This window comes from Pelophylax lessonae (assembly GCF_965119305.1).
Source record: "Pelophylax lessonae genome assembly, chromosome: 2".
In the NCBI taxonomy this organism is placed as follows: domain Eukaryota; kingdom Metazoa; phylum Chordata; class Amphibia; order Anura; family Ranidae; genus Pelophylax; species Pelophylax lessonae.
The window spans coordinates 728,933,656-728,952,335 of NC_138769.1; the positions used below are offsets into that span (position 1 = coordinate 728,933,656).

Consider the following 18,680-nt stretch of genomic DNA (forward strand, 5'->3'; position numbering starts at 1 on the left):
GATAAAACACAAGTGGAAATTATAGACCAATATCGTTATTAAACGTTGACATCAAGCTTTATGCAAAAATGTTAGCCAATAGACTCCTCCCATTGCTCCCTTCTTTAGTAAAACTTGACCAAGTAGGCTTTATACCCAGTAGAGAAGCTTGCGACAATACTATCAAAGCACTCAAACTTCATCGTTGGCTTTCTTCTTGTGGAGACCGAGGCTTTTTCCTCTCCCTCAATGGGGAAAAGGCGTTTGACAGAGTGGCCTGGGACTATATGAGAGAAACACTACGGACTTTGGGTTTACACTCTCGTATGCTGGCGAGCATTATTACACTCTATTCCAACCCAACAGGTCGTGGGCAAGTCAACCGCCACCTGTCGAGCACCTTTAGTATTAACAACGGGACCCGTCAGGGATGTCCACTTTCTCCCTTGATATTTGTTTTAACATTGGAACCATTTCTTAACAGGGTACGGGCAAATCCAGTTATTCATGGCATTACTATGAACAATACAGAATATGAACTGGCAGCATTTGCTGACGATCTGTTATTCTTCCTTTCAAAGCCACAGATGTCCCTCCCCAGGGCCGGATTAAGAGCATCATGGGCCTGGTGCTGAAGATTTTGGTGGGCCTTTTTATGGAAATAAATAAAATAAAAAAACAAACGATTTTTTGCTAAGGAAGTGAGAGTGGGTACCTGTCAAATCTAGGTACCCACTTCCTCAAAAAAAAAAAGGACATACCAAATGTGGCATATCAGGGGGTCAGGAGGCCTTAAAGCAGAAGTTCTACTTTTGGGTGGAACTCCACTTTAAACAGAATCTTAGTCACTATATACACTGCACACTCATGCCAACGTCATTGTAGCCACATAATACTCATTATTATTGTGCCATAAGGGAGAAGATGGGAGAGAGACAGGGAGGGGGGTAGGGGAGATGTAAACCCTAATAAAAGGACATTTTAAATCCTGTGTATCAAACAATAATGCATTATAGTGTGGCACCAAAAAGAAAATATTTCTCCACCCAAAACTGAAGTTCTGTATATTTCTGATATTGTGTGCAATACTATTCCTACTAATATTAAAAGGCCACCAGTATCTGGGTTTAAAGTGTAACCAAAGAGAAAGCTTTTATTTTATTTTGGATAGAGTAAGGAGGGGTTAGCCTGGGTTCACACTACTGCGATGCGGGAGCCACTGCCATTCCTGTGCGAGTTCCCGCATTGCATCTCCCCGCAGGCAGTTCACACTCCACTCTACGAACAGCTGCCGGTGTCAAAACAAAGGTAATGACACCCCCAGATTGGTTTGCAGACCTCAGTGCAAACTGTGAATTCAAACAGGAATTGGATCACACGGGATCCGATTCCAGTGCGGGGGAAAAAAAGGTTCCTGCAGCATTTTCTTGGGACTGCAATGGGAGTTTAGCCATACAAAATGTATGGATGAATTTGCATTGCACAGACATCCCATGTGATCTGCATAGCATTGTGGTGCAAATCGCATGCGATGTCTGTGTTTGCAATAGTCTGAAACAAGGCTCATACCCCTGTCAGCTTTTTTTCCAATCTGTGTCCCATTGAGGAGATTTCTCTTCACTTCCTGTCCCATAGCCAAACAGGAAGTTAGAGAAAATCCCTCCAAAGTAAGGGAATCCCTGGTTGTCACCAGAACTAGTGTCACCAATGGATGATTTCCCCTCTATTTCTGCTCTGGGGACACCCAAAATTTACTTCCACATTTGATGATAACAGTAAACAGGACAAATAGAGACAAACAGAGAGGGTAAATCTCCCTAACAGGGACATAGGCAGTGATGGAAACCTGACAGAGGATCTAATCCCTCTCCACTCTATCAACAAACTAGAAAAAAAAATTGCATTTAGTTATACTTTAAAGCGGAGTTCCGGGCACAGAAGTCATTTTTTAATAAACATACCCTCGGGACAGTCAGGGCTAGCACATTCCACAATGGCTAGCCTCTGATCTGTCCCGGTTCACACTTACCTGCAAGATGAGATACTTACTTATAAAATTTCTTCCACAGCGTTTCCATCTCTCTTGTGGGCAGCTGAAGCCGGCGCGATCCTCTTCTGTGTCTTCTTCCGCATCTTCTTGTCCCAGAATGCGCCTGCACCGGCCCCTCTCGTCACTTCCGGTGCGGTGCCGCATTCCTAAACAGCTTCTGGGCATGCCCAGAAGCTGTTTAGCAGGGGAATGCGGCGTCGCCCGGAAGTGACGTGCGGGGCCGGTGCCGTCGCATTGATTCCTGGGAGCTATGACGTTCAGCTCCCAGGAATCATAGCGAGACAGGAAGTGACGGGGTGAGCCGCGGCTCCGAGGAGGAAGTACTCTGAGGTGAGTATTTACGATCTACAATTAAAAGGTGAGTATACAAAAAAAAAAAAATAACTATCCAATTCCTTTTCAGGTGATCTCAAACTAGCGGAGGGGCACAAAAAAAAATATATCGTTTTTGTGCCCGGAACTCCGCTTTAACAATGTCCTAAAATGTTCTGTGAAGTGCTCCGCTTAAGTGTAGAAATTCACTTTGCACCTTATCTCAATTCCTTTTTTTAGGTATTGGATGTATAGAAAGTAAAATGAGAGCACATTGAATACCTAAAGAGAGCGACAGAAATAAGGTGGAGTTCAAAGTGAACCATACTATTACCTGCAGGAATTGGCATTTGGGGGGTAAAACATGCAGTGAAGAGGTATGATATCACCTCCTCACTGCCTGTCACTTTTTAGTTTAGTGACAGTGCCTGCTGTAAGTGTGTACAAGCCTTTGGGTTCACACTAGTGTGCTGCAGTTTGGCCGCATTGTTTGTGTATCCGCAGTTTTCCTGCAGTTTTAGCTGCCTGCAATCCTATTGATTTCTATAAGGTTGCACGTTATTGCTGCATTTTCTGAAAGTGTACCAAAGATGCAGCATGCAGGAATTTTGTTGCGCTTTCAGAAAATACAGAAAAAACATGCAACCTAATAGAAATCAATAAGACTGTGGCTTAAACACAGGAAAACTGCGGATACCCACGCAATGGGACAAACCATAGTAAACCAGTGTGAACCAACTTAAAAGCACAAAGGAGAAAGTACTACTATAGGCTGATGACACAATTCTAAACACTTTGGCTCAGTGGTGTATTTAGGTTTTGTGCTGCCCTAGGCCTGACTAAACTTGTGCACCCCCTAATTTAAATATGACCCACCCCTTCCTGTAAAGACCACACCCCTTCCTGTTTATGTCCCACCCTGTCATCTGTAAACCACAGACCATTACCACAGTCTATCAGTGTCCATCAGCATAGCTTTATCAGTTCCCATAAGTTCAGCCTCATCAGTGCAGCCTTATCAGTGCTGCCTCTTTACTGCCCATCAGTGCAGCATATTAGTGTGGCCCCATCAGTGGCCACCAGTGCAGGTTTATCAGTGGCCATTAGTACAGCCATATGTCACAAGATTAGTAAGATTGATCTTTTAGGATATTTGGACTTGTGTTTGCTGCCACTGATTGTAATTATAGGATTATTTCACTTATTTGTATAATAAATAGGAAGTCCATAGTCATTATACAAATAATGAAATATTTTTTTTGCTGCCCCCCTGAAAAGTGCCGCCCTAGGCCTGGGCCTTGTTGGCCTAGGCCAGGATACAGCACTGCTTTGGCTGCAGTTTTAACAGCTAAAGCTGGAGGAAAACGTTAAAAAGAGGGGGAGGGAGAGAAGAAAGGAGGCAGGGGAAGAGTCCAGTCACTGAGCTTACATATGGATGGTTCTGGAGGCTTATCACTCACAAATATCATGTTCATGTTGTATCTGTCGGCTGCCCTGTGTATAAATTCCCACCCACACGGCTCTTTCACTTCACTGTACGGACTTCACAGTGTGGGAGAGGGGCGGGAGAAGGCAGAGCCAATCCAGCCCCTCTCCTCTTCCATTTGTGCAGGGGGAACTGTGCTCTGTGACACTGTAATAATCACACTGAGCCCACACAGGTGCAGCCAGCCACCCCTACATTTACAACACAGCTTCTCCTGTCCAAGGGTGTAGGAACCCACACAAATCTAGGGGGGGGACAGCATTTTTACTCGCCGGGTATATGCTTTTTCAGTAAACTGCGCGAGAGAGAGTGTGTGTGTGTGCGTGTGTGTGCATGCAATACAATTAATTAATCGAATTTGTTTATTATATCCCACATAACCCACATAGCATTAATAAAAATTAACCCAACTGGCATTAATAAAAATGAACCCCCAAATTAATCCCATGGCATTAATAAAAATTAGTGCTGGTGCTGCTGCTTGGCTTGCTGGCTGGGCTGGCATATGCTTGCTGCCAGTGCCTTGCCTTGCGCTGCCGCCGGAACCTCCTCACTGTCCGGTCCCGGTCCCCGACACACAGTGGACAGACTGCTAGGTAGTCAGTCAGTACTGTCCATGTGACGCCACTCCCGCATTCGCTTAAGGCCTGGCCGCCTAGGCTGGGTGCTTGGTGCGCGCCCCGCACTCTCCCTATGCTGGTGAGACGTCTTGCATGATGCCACTCCGCTGTGCACGCCCCCCTTCACCCACCTGCCAGCCTGTGTTTGTAGGACAGAACAGGACCCCCCAGGGCAAGACGGGACCCCCCAAAGACAGGAAAGGACCCCTCAGGATAAGACAGGACCCCCCAAAGACAGGAAAGGACCCCTCAGGATAAGACAGGACCCCCCCAAAGGAACAGGACCCCCAAGGACAGGACAGGACCCCCCAAGGACAGGACAGGACCCCCCAAGGAACAGGAAAGGACCCCCCAAGGAACAGGACAGGACCCCCAATGATTGCAGAGTGCCAGCCACAGCATTGCCCCTAATGATTGCAGAGTGCCAGCCACAGCATTGCCCCTAATGATTGCAGAGTGCCAGCAACACCATTGCCCCCAATGATTGCAGAGTGCCAGCCACACATTGCCCCCAATGATTGCAGAGTGCCAGCCACACATTGCCCCCAATGATTGCAGAGTGCCAGAACACAGCATTGCCCCCAATGATTGCAGAGTGCCAGCCACACATTGCCCCCAATGATTGCAGAGTGCCAGAACACAGCATTGCCCCCAATGATTGCAGTGTGCCAGCCACAGCATTGCCCCCAATGATTGCAGAGTGCCAGCCACACAGCATTGCCCCCAATGATTGCAGAGTGCCAGCCACACAGCATTGCCCCCAATGATTGCAGAGTGCCAGCCACACATTGCCCTCAATGATTGCAGAGTGCTAGCCACACATTGCCCCCAATGATTGCAGAGTGCCAGCCACACATTGCCCCCAATGATTGCAGAGTGCCAGCCACACATTGCCCCCAATGATTGCAGAGTGCCAGCCACACATTGCCCCCAATGATTGCAGAGTGCCAGCCACACATTGCCCCCAATGATTGCAGAGTGCCAGTCACACATTGCCCCCAATGATTGCAGAGTGCCAGCCACACATTGCCCCCGATGATTGCAGAGTGCCAGCCACACAGCATTGCCCCCAATGATTGCAGAGTGCCAGCCACACAGCATTGCCCCCAATGATTGCAGAGTGCCAGCCACACAGCATTGCCCCCAATGATTGCAGAGTGCCAGCCACACAGCATTGCCCCCAATGATTGCAGAGTGCCAGCCACACAGCATTGCCCCCAATGATTGCAGAGTGCCAGCCACACATTGCCCCCAATGATTGCAGAGTGCCAGCCACACATTGCCCCCAATGATTGCAGAGTGCCAGCCACACAGCATTGCCCCCAATGATTGCAGAGTGCCAGCCACACAGCATTGCCCCCAATGATTGCAGAGTGCCAGCCACACAGCATTGCCCCCAATGATTGCAGAGTGCCAGCCACACAGCATTGCCCCCAATGATTGCAGAGTGCCAGCCACACATTGCCCTCAATGATTGCAGAGTGCCAGCCACACATTGCCCTCAATGATTGCAGAGTGCCAGCCACACATTGCCCTCAATGATTGCAGAGTGCCAGCCACACAGCATTGCCCCCAATGATTGCAGAGTGCCAGCCACACAGCATTGCCCCCAATGATTGCAGAGTGCCAGCCACAGCATTGACCCTAATGATTGCAGAGTGCCAGCCACACATTGCCCCCAATGATTGCAGAGTGCCAGCCACACATTGCCCCCAATGATTGCAGAGTGCCAGCCACACATTGCCCCCAATGATTGCAGAGTGCCAGCCACACATTGCCCCCAATGATTGCAGAGTGCCAGCGATCCCCCCGCACTTACCTCTCTCGCAGCTTCTCTTCAGTCCCCGGCTCCATGCGTCTCCGAGTCTTCAGTCCTCCCGCGGCGCCTCCTCCTCGTCCAATGGCACGGTGTTTGCCTTTCGGCCAATCAGGAAGCGGGAGGACCCGCTCCCTGATTGGCCGGGAGGAGGATCCGTGTGACAATAGCGAATTCTCATTCGCTATTGTCACAGAATGGGCGGGTCAGGGCGCACTGCTGCTCCCTGGCCACCACGTCTGCGGCTGCGCTGTCCGAGCACGGGACATTCAATTGTACTGCGCTAGGACGCGCCACTGCTAAACTGGGGGGGATTTCACCATACCCGTCCCCCCCGCATTATTTCCTGGGGGAGATGTGTCCCCCCCGTCCCCCCCGGTTCCTACGCCCATGCTCCTGTCCCATAGACGTTTATGGACAGGAGAAATCAGGCTCATGCTGCTGGCTGGGTGGGCCTATCTTAAGGGAGGGGGCCTGGTGCTGCAGCTCCAATGGGCTATGTTAATCCGGCCCTGTTTCAAGCCACAAGTTGGTAACTGCCTTGCTCTGACTAGCTGCTTATCCTCTCTTGGGCTCTGCACAATCCACATCAACAAATTTAATTTTCACCTTTATCTATTTCCACCATTTTTACACACATGAGGTCAGGGAGTCCATCAGACACCCCTCATGGAGGTCAAGGATTGGGGCAGACACAGATCATAAAAAACACATTGGACTCACAGGGGCAAACCGTCCTTGATTATATAGGTGCCACAACAACTGCGGAAGTCATAGAGTCCATCTACAGAATTGTACTTGCGGCTCTTCTGCTCCATCCTGGATTTAGGAGAGATACAAAGAGAACACAGGTTAAGTCCAAAGGAGGAACAGGGAACAGGACCTCTTTAATCTTCATCTATAGAATTAGAGATTGTAACTAATAGTTTGCTGTGTGATGCTCTCTGTAGGTAACATGGAGGAAAAATGTTACCAGTCCTCACCATATAAATGCAGACAACACAACAGATGTCCATATTCTGCTTAGTGAATAGTAATGCATAGATTTGTGAGTACAGCGTTCATTTTGTATATTTTGTCACTATTTGGGTCATGGCAAAACTACGTATGAAATGCACTTTATAGCTAAAAATGTGTAGACATACAGTATGACTATCACTGCTTGTTGGAATCCCATTAAAAAAAAAAAAAAAACATGGAAATTATTATGGATTAGGTCAGTGCCATCTTAAGAGCCTTATAAGCCCCCGGGCAATGCAGTGCACTGGGGCCCCGAGGGAGAGAGAGGGAGAGAGGGAAAGGGAGAGAGGGGGGGAGGGAGAAAGGGGGAGAGAGGGGGGAGGGAGAAAGGGGGAGAGAGAGGAAGGGAGAGAGAGAGAGAGAGGGGGAGAGAGAGAGGGAGAGAGGGGGGAGAGAGAGGGGGGGAGAGAGAGAGAGAATAGGATGGCACACACAGAGGATATACAGGGCAGGAAAAGGATGGCACAGACAGTCGATGGAGAGTGAGAAAAAAGAAATCAAGCAGCTGCAGCAGTCAATGGCTGCACAGCACATGAAGGGAGGAGGTGGATAGAGCCCATCTTCTAGGCGCGGAGAGAGGAGGACGATCCTCCTCCGCTGTGCATGATGGGTCCTCTCAGAACGTCACTGGTTGCTAGATGCCAATCGGCTGGCCTTCCTAGCAACCAGTGTGCAGGGAGACTCAGAGCCACCGGCGGACAGCAGGGGGGCCCAGCGGACAACGGGGGGGGGGGCCTAGACCACCAGGTAAACTAATCTGGAGACTGGCCTGGGGGGGACAGTGTAATTGCCACCCTATGTGTGGGGCCCCTTGGCAAGTGGGCCCCCCGGGCAACCCGCCGGGCGTGCCCAATGGAAAAGACGGCCCTGGATTAAGTGCCCCTTCCCACCAATAACAGCCTTCGCTCCTCTGGGTAGATTTTTAGAGTGTGTCTTTGGGAATTTGTGCCTATTTAGCCGAAAAAGTACTAGTGAAGTCAAGTATTGATGTTGGATAAGAAGACCTGGCCAACAACTGGCCTTCCAGTTCGTCTCATTAGGGTGGAGGTCATGCCACTAAGATTTATCCATGATAAACTGGTCAAATCATGCCTTTATGGAGGTGGCTTTGTACACAGGGGCACAGTCATGCTGGAACGGAAAAGGGCCTTCACCAAACTGTTTCAACAAGGTTGAAAGAGCACAACTGTTTACACTGTTGCATAATCAGTACCCTTCGCTGTAAATTTGGAGGGGGTCCACATAAGTTTGACCATTTAATAGGCTTAATGGTCAGATGTCCACAAACGTTAGTCCATATAGTGTGTACAGTATATGGATACTAGCACTGTATCATATCATCCATTTTTCATGATAAAGTCTTATATGCTGGCTACATTTTCTATTCCTTACTTTCTATCATGTATTTATATTACAGTGTGTTTTAGATATTTAACTTTTTAAGCTAAATACTTGTATCTTTCATAACATATTGTTACATTTTTGACCATTATCTTCATGCTGGCTACTTGCTGGCTGTTCCTTTTGGTAGTATTCTCCTCAATACAAAGTCAGAAGAATCGGTTTTACCCTGAACTTCAGGATAGTATTTTGTTGGGCTTTTTCTCCCTGTAAATGTGAGTGGGAAAATGCTGAAAATGATAGGACTTACTCAGTGTTTGGGTTATACATCCCACGGTCATTCCTCTCAGCGTTGTATAGGGGAGGACTATATCCTGGAAATTCCATCTGTGGATGACATGCAAGGCAAGTCCATTATTTCATATCAGGAATATCACAATGTCACCACGTTGTGTGTTTTTTTTTTGTAATTTTAGCCCCTTATTAATTTTACTTAAAGTAGAACTATAGGCAAAACTTTTTTTTTAATTTTGTATAGAGTAAGAGAGGGTCATAATAACCACTGTCACTGCATTTTCTGTGTCCCATTGGGAAGATTTCTCTTCACTTTCTGTCCCATAACCAAAACAGGAAGTCAGAGGAAATCCCTGCAAAATTAAGGGAATCCCTTGGGGACCCCCAGGTTACCAGAACTAGTGTCCCCAATAAAATATTTCCCCTGTATTACTTTTCTGGGGACAACCCAAAATGTGAGATTTTCTTCTACTTATACATTGACCAGGGAATATCTGAATGACTTTAACCGGTTGCCGACTGCTGCAAGTACATATACTGCGGCGCTCAGCCCTGGCCAGGCAAAGTGACGTATATATACGTCACTTGCCTGTCACTTCCTTGTGAGCCAATAGCGGGCGGGCGCGCGCCCGCCACGGCTCGTTCCCTAGGAAGTCCGTGCGTGTGACCGGCAGACCCGATGTCCGCTGGTCACTCGGCAATCGTCGGTGGAGAGGGATTAAGGCAGGCGGCTGATGTTAACAAGCCACCTGTCATTCTCCCCTGTGTAAGAATGGTGATCATACGGTTCTACTATGTAGGACCGTTGATCCGTTGATCACTGTTCCTACACCAGTAGCCACAGCCAATCACAGTTAGAATCACGCCCCTAGGGACACACTTAACCCCTCCTTCCCAAATAAAGTTAACCCCTTCCCTGCCAGTGTCATTTTGCTGTAACAGTGCATATATATAGCACTGATTACTGCAGTAATGTCACTGGTAACCCCAAAAGTGTCAAAAATGTCAGTCAAGGGTCCGATCTGTCTGCCGCAATGTCGCAGTACCGCAAAAAAAATCGCAGATCGCCGCCATTATGCGTTAAAATAAAATGACAAAAATCTTTCCCTTAGTAAACGCAATAACTTTTGCGCAAACCAATCAAAATACGCTTTTTGCGATTTTTTTTTACCAAACATATGTAGCATAAAACAAATTGGCCTAAAATGTTAAATTTTGATTTTTACATTTTTTTGGGGATTTTCATGTAAAAAAATGTGAAAAATACTGTTATTTTTGCAAAATTGACGCTTTTTTTTGTTTATAGCGCAAAAAGTAAAAATCGCACAGGTGATCAAATACCACCAAAAGAAAGCTCTGTTTGTGGGAAAAAAAGGACGTCAAATTCGTTTAGGTACAGCGTCAGACGACCGCGCAATTGTCCGTTAAAGTCACGCAGTAAAAAAATCGCAAAAAACCCCCTGGTCAGGAAGGGGGTAAAATCTTCCGGGGCTTAAGTGGTTAAACCAGGGAATAAACGATTGCTCTCTGGGGATAAGGAAGGATTTTTTTCCCCTGCTATACCAAATTGGATCATGCTTTGCTGGGGTTTTTCGCCTTCCTCTGGATCAACTGTAGGTGTAGGTTTGGTATATGGGATTGTATGAATATTCTTTTCTCTTTTATCAGTTGAACAAGATGGACTTGTCTTTTTTCAACCTATGTAACTATGTTTGAATGGTAATGGTAAACAGGACAAATATAGAAGGTGCGCTCCCTCACATGCAGCATTAAAAACCTGACAGATGTTGTAATCCATTTCCATTCTATCCAAAACTAAAACAAAAAAGTTTAGCACTTAGTTGTACTTTAACCCTTATTATTTAATGGGGGATTTTTGGAGCACCAAATTAAAAAGTTCAGGGAGAAGGGGACACACTTGGCATTCTTGTCTTGAGTGCCAGAGGACCTCATCCTGCAGTTCCTGCCACCAGAAGGGACTCACCTCCCATGGCACCAGCTCATCGGGCACTGGGTAGCGGATCATTCTAGAGCCTGGGTACTGCAGGATCCGAGAGTTCACATGGTACAGACAGTTCTTGTCGACGCGTCCATCTGTGCCTGCTGCAAACTTTTCTTCCTGTGAACTGCTGTGCACTGACCGGGAAGACAAAAGAGATATTATTAAAGTACCTACCACATATCATTATACACATAATGTACCGGTCTGTACACTTACCTAATAGCCGTGTCTTACTACTGAAACCTTTCTCCATCAGGGCTGAGATGATCCAATTCAGAAATTGTGTAGACTGATCCATCTGCAACACAAGACACCAGAGTTAAGGTGGGCATACACTATACCAGGGGTCTCCAAACTACAACCCAAGGGCCAGATGTTGCCCTTTGCTGGTCTTTATCTGGCCCTTGGGGCACTATTCCTCCCATTGATATGAGGCACTATTCCTCCCACCGACACCAACAATGAGGCACCATTTCTTTTACTGATTCCAATGATGGGGTACTATACCAATGATGGTAAGGCGTTTACTCTCAGTGATGCAGGATATTTCCACCCACACTGACTACAATCTGCCCCCCCTAAAGTCTGCAAACTGGCCCTTTGTTTGAAAAGTATGCACTATGCAATCAGATTGTACAATCTCTGAACAATTTTTTTTTAAATTGACTAAAACCATGTAATATCAGGGCAAACTTAACAATCCTTTCAATTTGTATCAAATGAGATGGGCTCTTGCTCTACATCATAAAGAATAAAAAAAGAAGGTGCAACCATCTAAGTGTACCTGGTAATGAGGGTGTATAAAAACAAATAAAGGGATTGAACTAACAAATTAGGAGGGGGTTAAAAACACATTATAAATCCAAACTGACTGGTCCAGAAGATCTTTGTGGGGGTCCATTGAAAGCCAGGAAGAGGATCGGTAGCTCTCACTCGTGGGGCGATGTCTGGGTGTCCGGGTGTCACGCTGGAGATGGAAAGAAGCATGAACGAGAGGTACCTATCGGTGGTTCCATAGAGCGGGTGGAACATGCAGGGACCGCTGCTGCCATGGCTCACAACCACGCTGGAATGCAAGCTGGTGTTTAATAGGAGCCAGAAGGACGTTGGGTGGAAGTTACGTCACTGAGTGGGTGGTAACATGTTTCGGAGCGATTCCGCTCCTTTGTCAAGCCAAAGAAAGATCAGGAGGAGACGTGCTCAGCTTATATATATATATATATATATATATATATATATATATATATATATATATATACAGTGGGTACGGAAAGTATTCAGACCCCCTTAAATTTTTCACTCTTTGTTATATTGCAGCCATTTGCTAAAATCATTTAAGTTCATTCTTCTTCCTCATGAATGTACACATAGCACCCCATACTGACAGAAAAACACAGAATTGTTGACATTGTTGCAGATTTATTAAAAAAGAAAAACTGAAATATCACATGGTCCTAAGTATTCAGACCCTTTGCTGTGACACTCATATATTTAACTCAGGTGCTTTCCATTTCTTCTGATCATCCTTGAGATGGTTCTACACCTTCATTTGAGTCCAGCTGTGTTTGATTATACTGATTGGACTTGATTAGGAAAGCCACACACTTGTCTATATAAGACCTTCCAGATCACAATGCATGTCAGAGCAAATGATAATCATGAGGTCAAAGGAACTGTCTGAAGAGCTCATAGACAGAATTGTGGCAAGGCACAGATCTGGCCAAGGTTACAAAAAGATTTCTGCTGCACTTAAGGTTCCTAAGAACACAGTGGCCTCCATAATCCTCAAATGGAAGACGTTTGGGACGACCAGAACCCTTCCTAGAGCTGGCCGTCCGGCCAAACTGAGCTATCGGGGGAGAAGAGCCTTGGTGAGAGAGGTAAAGAAGAACCCAAAGATCACTGTGGCTGAGCTCCAGAGATGCAGTCAGGAGATGGGAGAAAGTTGTAGAAAGTCAACCATCACTGCAGCCCTCCACCAGTCGGGGCTTTATGGCAGAGTGGCCCGACGGAAGCCTCTCCTCAGTGTAAGACACATGAAAGCCCTCATGGAGTTTGCTAAAAAACACCTGAAGGACTCCAAGATGGTGAGAAATAAGATTCTCTGGTCTGATGAGACCAAAATAGAACTTGTTGGCCTTAAATTCTAAGCGGTATGTGTGGAGAAAACCAGGCACTGCTCATCACCTGTCCAATACAGTCCCAACAGTGAAGCATGGTGGTGGCAGCATCATGCTGTGGGGGTGTTTTTCAGCTGCAGGTACAGGACGACTGGTTGCAATCGAGGGAAAGATGAATGCGGCCAAGTACAGGGATATCCTGGACAAAAACCTTCTCCAGAGTGCTCTGGACCTCAGACTGGGCCGAAGATTTACCTTCCAACAAGACAATGACCCTAAGCACACAGCTAAAATAACGAAGGAGTGGCTTCACAACAACTCCGTGACTGTTCTTGAATGGCCCAGCCAGAGCCCTGACTTAAACCCAATTGAGTATCTCTGGAGAGACCTAAAAATGGCTGTCCACCAACGTTTACCATCCAACCTGACAGAACTGGAGAGGATCTGCAAGGAGGAATGGCAGAGGATCCCCAAATCCAGGTGTGAAAGACTTGTTGCATCTTTCCCAAAAATACTCCTGGCTGTATTAGATCAAAAGGGGGCTTCTACTAAATACTGAGCAAAGGGTCTGAATACTTAGGACCATGTGATATTTCAGTTTTTCTTTTTTAATAAATCTGCAATAATGTCAACAATTCTGTGTTTTTCTGTCAGTATGGGGTGCTATGTGTACATTCATGAGGAAGAAGAATGAACTTAAATGATTGCAATATAACAAAGAGTGAAAAATTTAAGGGGGTCAGAATACTTTCCGTACCCACTGTATTCAGTGCCTTGCAAAAGTATTCGGCCCCCTTGAACTTTGCGACCTTTTGCCACCTTTCAGGCTTCAAACATAAAGATATAAAACTGTAATTTTGTGGGACACAATCATGAAGTGGAACGAAATTTATTGGATATTTCAAACTATGTTAACAAATAAAAAACTGAAAATCGGGTGTGCAAAAGTATTCAGCCCCTTTACTTTCAGTGCAGCAAACTCTCTCCAGAAGTTCAGTGAGGATCTCTGAATGATCCAATGTTGACCTAAATGACTAATAATGATAAATAGAATCCACCTGTGTGTAATCAAGTCTCCGTATAAATACACCTGCACTGTGATAGTCTCAGAGGTCCGTTTAAAGCGCAGAGAGCATCATGAAGAACAAGGAACACACCAGGCAGGTCCGAGATACTGTTGTGGAGAAGTTTAAAGCTGGATTTGGATACAAAAATATTTCCCAAGCTTTAAACATCCCAAGGAGCACTGTGCAAGCGATAATATTGAAATGGAAGGAGTATCAGACCACTGCAAATCTACGAAGACCTGGCCGTCCCTCTAAACTTTCAGCTCATACAAGGAGAAGACTGATCAGAGATGCAGCCAAGAGGCCCATGATCACTCTGGATGAACTGCAGAGATCTACAGCTGAGGTGGGAGACTCTGTCCATAGGACAACAATCAGTCGTATACTGCACAAATCTGGCCTTTATGGAAGAGTGGCAAGAAGAAAGCCATTTCTTAAAGATATCCATAAAAAGTGTTGTTTAAAGTTTGCCACAAGCCACCTGGGAGACACACCAAACATGTGGAAGAAGGTGCTCTGGGCAGATGAACTTTTTGGCAACAATGCAAAACGTTATGTTTGGCGTAAAAGCAACACAGCTCATCACCCTGAACACACCATCCCCACTGTAAAACATAGTGGTGGCAGCATCATGGTTTGGGCCTGCTTTTCTTCAGCAGGGACAGGGAAGATGGTTAAAATTGATGGGAAGATGGATGGAGCCAAATACAGGACCATTCTGGAAGAAAACCTGATGGAGTCTGCAAAAGGTCTGAGACTGGAACGGAGATTTGTCTTCCAATAAGACAATGATCCAAAACATAAAGCAAAATCTACAATGGAATGGTTCACAAATAAACATATCCAGGTGTTAGAATGGCCAAGTCAAAGTCCAGACCTGAATCCAATCGAGAATCTGTGGAAACAACTGAAAACTGCTGTTCACAAACGCTCTCCATCCAACCTCACTGAGCTCGAGCTGTTTTGCAACGAGGAATGGGCAAAAATTTCAGTCTCTCGACGTGAAAAACTGATAGAGACATACCCCAAGCGACTTACAGCTGTAATCGCAGCAAAAGGTGGCGCTACAAAGTATTAACTTAAGGGGGCTGAATAATTGTGCACGCCCATTTTTTCAGTTTTTTATTTGTATATATCTCTCTATATATAGAGAGAGAGAGAGAGCGAGCACAAGGGGGAGTTGATAGTGATCATGCCAGATAAAAAGGGGAACTCCTCTGGGTTACTATTGTTTATCTGTCAGAAGGTAATAGTCACTCTCAGAAAAGAAGCATTAAGTGAAATAATAATGATAAATAATGAGAAAAAAAAAAAGGAAAATATTATTTTAAAAGACAGAATGCCTTTATAGCTATGGAAGATACTTATGATGTTAAATAATATTATAGATTTGTATGTGTTTCTATCTCCTCATTAAGGCCCATAGGGGTTAAAGTGTTAAGAGAAAAAATCCAGAACATTTCTTGTTCACATAACTTTTTATACCGTTCTGCTTTATGAAAGGTATTGGGGATCTGTTCAATAATCCACACCTGAAGATCCTCGTTGGATTGGGCATGCACTTCTCTAAAATGTTTGGGTACACTGTATTTCCTATTTTTCTCTTTGTTATCCTGTTCAATAGCCTTCCTATGCTCGTCAAATCTTGTCCTGAGGGTTCTGATGGTCCTGCCTACATTGAGCAGGCCATAGGGACATTTGAGGACATAGATGACATGATCTGAGGAGAATGTAAAGAAGTTGGAGATGGAATATTTTTTATTATTGGCCTCAAAGGAATTGAGTCCATTGGGGACAAAGGTGAAGGTTAAGCACTTTTTCTTATGAATTGCGGCAGTTGACTTCAGGTAAAACCTGATAGCATGAACATCATCCAATTGTGAAGAGCTTTGCCCCCCCCATGTCTGAGGCTTAGGATAAAAAAAAAAAAAAAGGAAACGCAATATCCTGGGTGAGATAGAAAGCAAAAAACACCTTAGGCAACAACGACAGCTGAGGCTGAAGAATCACTTTGGCACAGTGGAGGACCAGGAATAGTTACATAGTTACATAGTTAGTGAGGTTGAAAAAAGACATCAGTCCATCCAGTTCAACCTATGATGTGTGTGTGTTTGCTTTTAACCGTACATTGTATACCCCTGTATGTTGTGGTGTTTAAGGTGTCCATCTAATAGTTTTTTGAAACTATCAATGCTCCCTGCTGATACGACTGCTTGTGGAAGAGAATTCCACATCTTTACCGCTCTTACCGTGAAGAACCCCTTACGCACTTTAAGGTTAAACCGCCTTTCCTCAAGTTTTAGTGAGTGGCCACGTGTCTTATTGTATTCCCTTACTCTGAATAGTTTGTTCCTTATGCTAGGGTCACCAGTACAGTATTTGTACATTGATATCATATCCCCCCTCAATCGTCTCTTCTCCAGAGAGAACAGGTTCAGTGCTCGTAGTCTTTCCTCATAGCTGATGTCCTCCATTCCCCTAATTATTTTTGTTGCCCTTCTCTGGACTTTCTCCAGTTTCAGCACATCCTTCCTGAGGACCGGTGCCCAGAACTGGACAGCATACTCCAGATGTGGCCGGACCAGAGTCTTGTAGAGCGGGAGAATAATCTCTTTATTTCTGGAGTGAATCCCCTTTTTTATACATCCCAGTATTCTGTTGGCTTTGCTTGCGGCGGCTTGGCATTGCATGCCACTGCCAAGCCTGTTGTCTACCAGTACCCCCAAGTCCTTTTCCATCCTAGACTCACCCAGAGGTTCCCCCCCTAGTGAGTAGCTTGCTTTCTGGTTTCTGGCCCCCAAGTGCATTACTTTACATTTTTCAACATTAAATCTCATCTGCCATGTAGTTGCCCACCCCGTTATTTTGTTCAGGTCCGCTTGCAAGGTTTCCACATCCTGCATAGAAGATATTGGCATGCCTAATTTAGTATCATCAGCAAATACTGAGATTGTACTCGATATCCCCTCCTCCAGATCATTTATGAATAAATTAAACAGGATTGGTCCCAGGACAGAACCCTGGGGGACCCCACTTTCCACACCCGCCCAATCCGAGTACTCCCCATTAATCATCACCCTCTGTACTCTCCCCTGGAGCCAGTTCTCTATCCAGGTACTCACCTTACGGTCCATACCTACCTTCCTTAGTTTGTACAGTAAGCGTTTGTGGGGAACAGTGTCAAAGGCCTTTGCAAAGTCCAGATACACCACATCCACAGGCTTACCTTTATCTAGGTGGCAGCTCACTTCATCGTAGAAGGTTAATAGATTGGTTTGGCACGAACGTTTTTTCATGAATCCATGCTGATTACTACTTATAATACCGTTTTCATTACTAAAGTCTTGTATGTGGTCCCTTAACATCCCCTCCAAAATTTTGCAGACTACTGATGTTAGGCTGACCGGCCTATAGTTACCCGGGATATATCTCAGCCCCTTTTTAAATATTGGTACCACATTGGCTTTTTTCCAATCAGCTGGCACCATACCCGTCTGTAAACTATCCTTAAAGATCAAGAATAATGGTCTGGCAATCGCCTGGCTGAGCTCATTAAGAACCCTCGGGTGCAAGCCATCCGATCCCGGGGATTTATTTATGTTAAGTTTCTCTAGTTTGGCTCTAAGTCTATCCTCTGTTAGCCATGGCGGCACTTCCTGAGGTGTATTATTTAGTTCGGCCTTACAAGCAAGGTTCGTGTAGCCCCCCGATTCCTTTGTGAAGACTGAAGAAAATAAATTATTTAACACTTCCGCCTTTTCTCTGTCCTCAGTGGCCATTTTTCCTTTATCATCTTTTATGGGGCCAATGTGTTCTGACCTCACTTTCTTACTGTTTATATACTTAAAGAACTTCTTGGGGTTCTTTTTACTCTCCTCCGCTATATGTCTCTCGTGTTCTATTTTAGCCGCCCTTTACTGGAAAAGGTAACCAATTCCAAATCCTCACAGCCAAAGTAATGGCAATCATAAAACACAATCTTCCACATAAAAATAAAAGGAAATAAAGGTCCCAAATGGGCTAAAACAGATTTTTTTGTAAGACAGAAGGAATCAAGTGAAATGAAGACCAGGCAGTGGCCTTCAAAGTTGAGCTATAGAAGTTTGATATTAAATAGCCCAGAAGGCACCTAAAGGTTAGATCCTTCCCTTTCAAACCATAAGATTAAGCAATAGACTGACAAATCCAACAGAAAAAGGTGGAATTGGAAGGTGCGGTACATGACCTCTCTTTGGGCCCGTGGACATCACAGAGAGAGAATCTAATTGCAGAATCACGTCAATAGAATTCAGTGACCATCAAATTGTGAAGAGCTTTGCCCTGGCGTCTGAGGCCTAGGACAGAAAGAAGGCAATACAATATCCCAGATGAGACGGAAGGCAGAAAACACCTTAAGCAACAACAACAACTGAGACCAAAGAACCATCTTAGCACAGTGGACCAGGACTAGAAAGGCCAATGACCATAAACAGGGCTGGAAGATCAGACCTTGCAACAGCAACATGAGGATCCAGAAGGGCCAAGGACTGTCAACTCAAATGTACACAATGTTGGAATACCCTGTTCTCCTGGG

At 45.4% G+C, this 18,680-nt stretch overlaps 1 protein-coding gene across 1 annotated transcript in view; it reads right to left on the reverse strand.

Moving 5' to 3' along the window:
* The window catches only part of LOC309545657 (transient receptor potential cation channel subfamily M member 2-like), a gene marked incomplete at both ends in the record, with an annotated part of 173,037 nt that overhangs the window by 13,678 nt on the left and 140,679 nt on the right, over positions 1 to 18,680 (reverse strand). The window contains 4 exons of the mRNA XM_082244928.1: positions 6,987 to 7,082; positions 8,935 to 9,011; positions 10,903 to 11,054; positions 11,137 to 11,218. Of these exons, the coding sequence (XP_082101054.1) occupies positions 6,987 to 7,082; positions 8,935 to 9,011; positions 10,903 to 11,054; positions 11,137 to 11,218 (407 nt within the window). The remainder of the gene's footprint in view (positions 1 to 6,986; positions 7,083 to 8,934; positions 9,012 to 10,902; positions 11,055 to 11,136; positions 11,219 to 18,680) is intronic.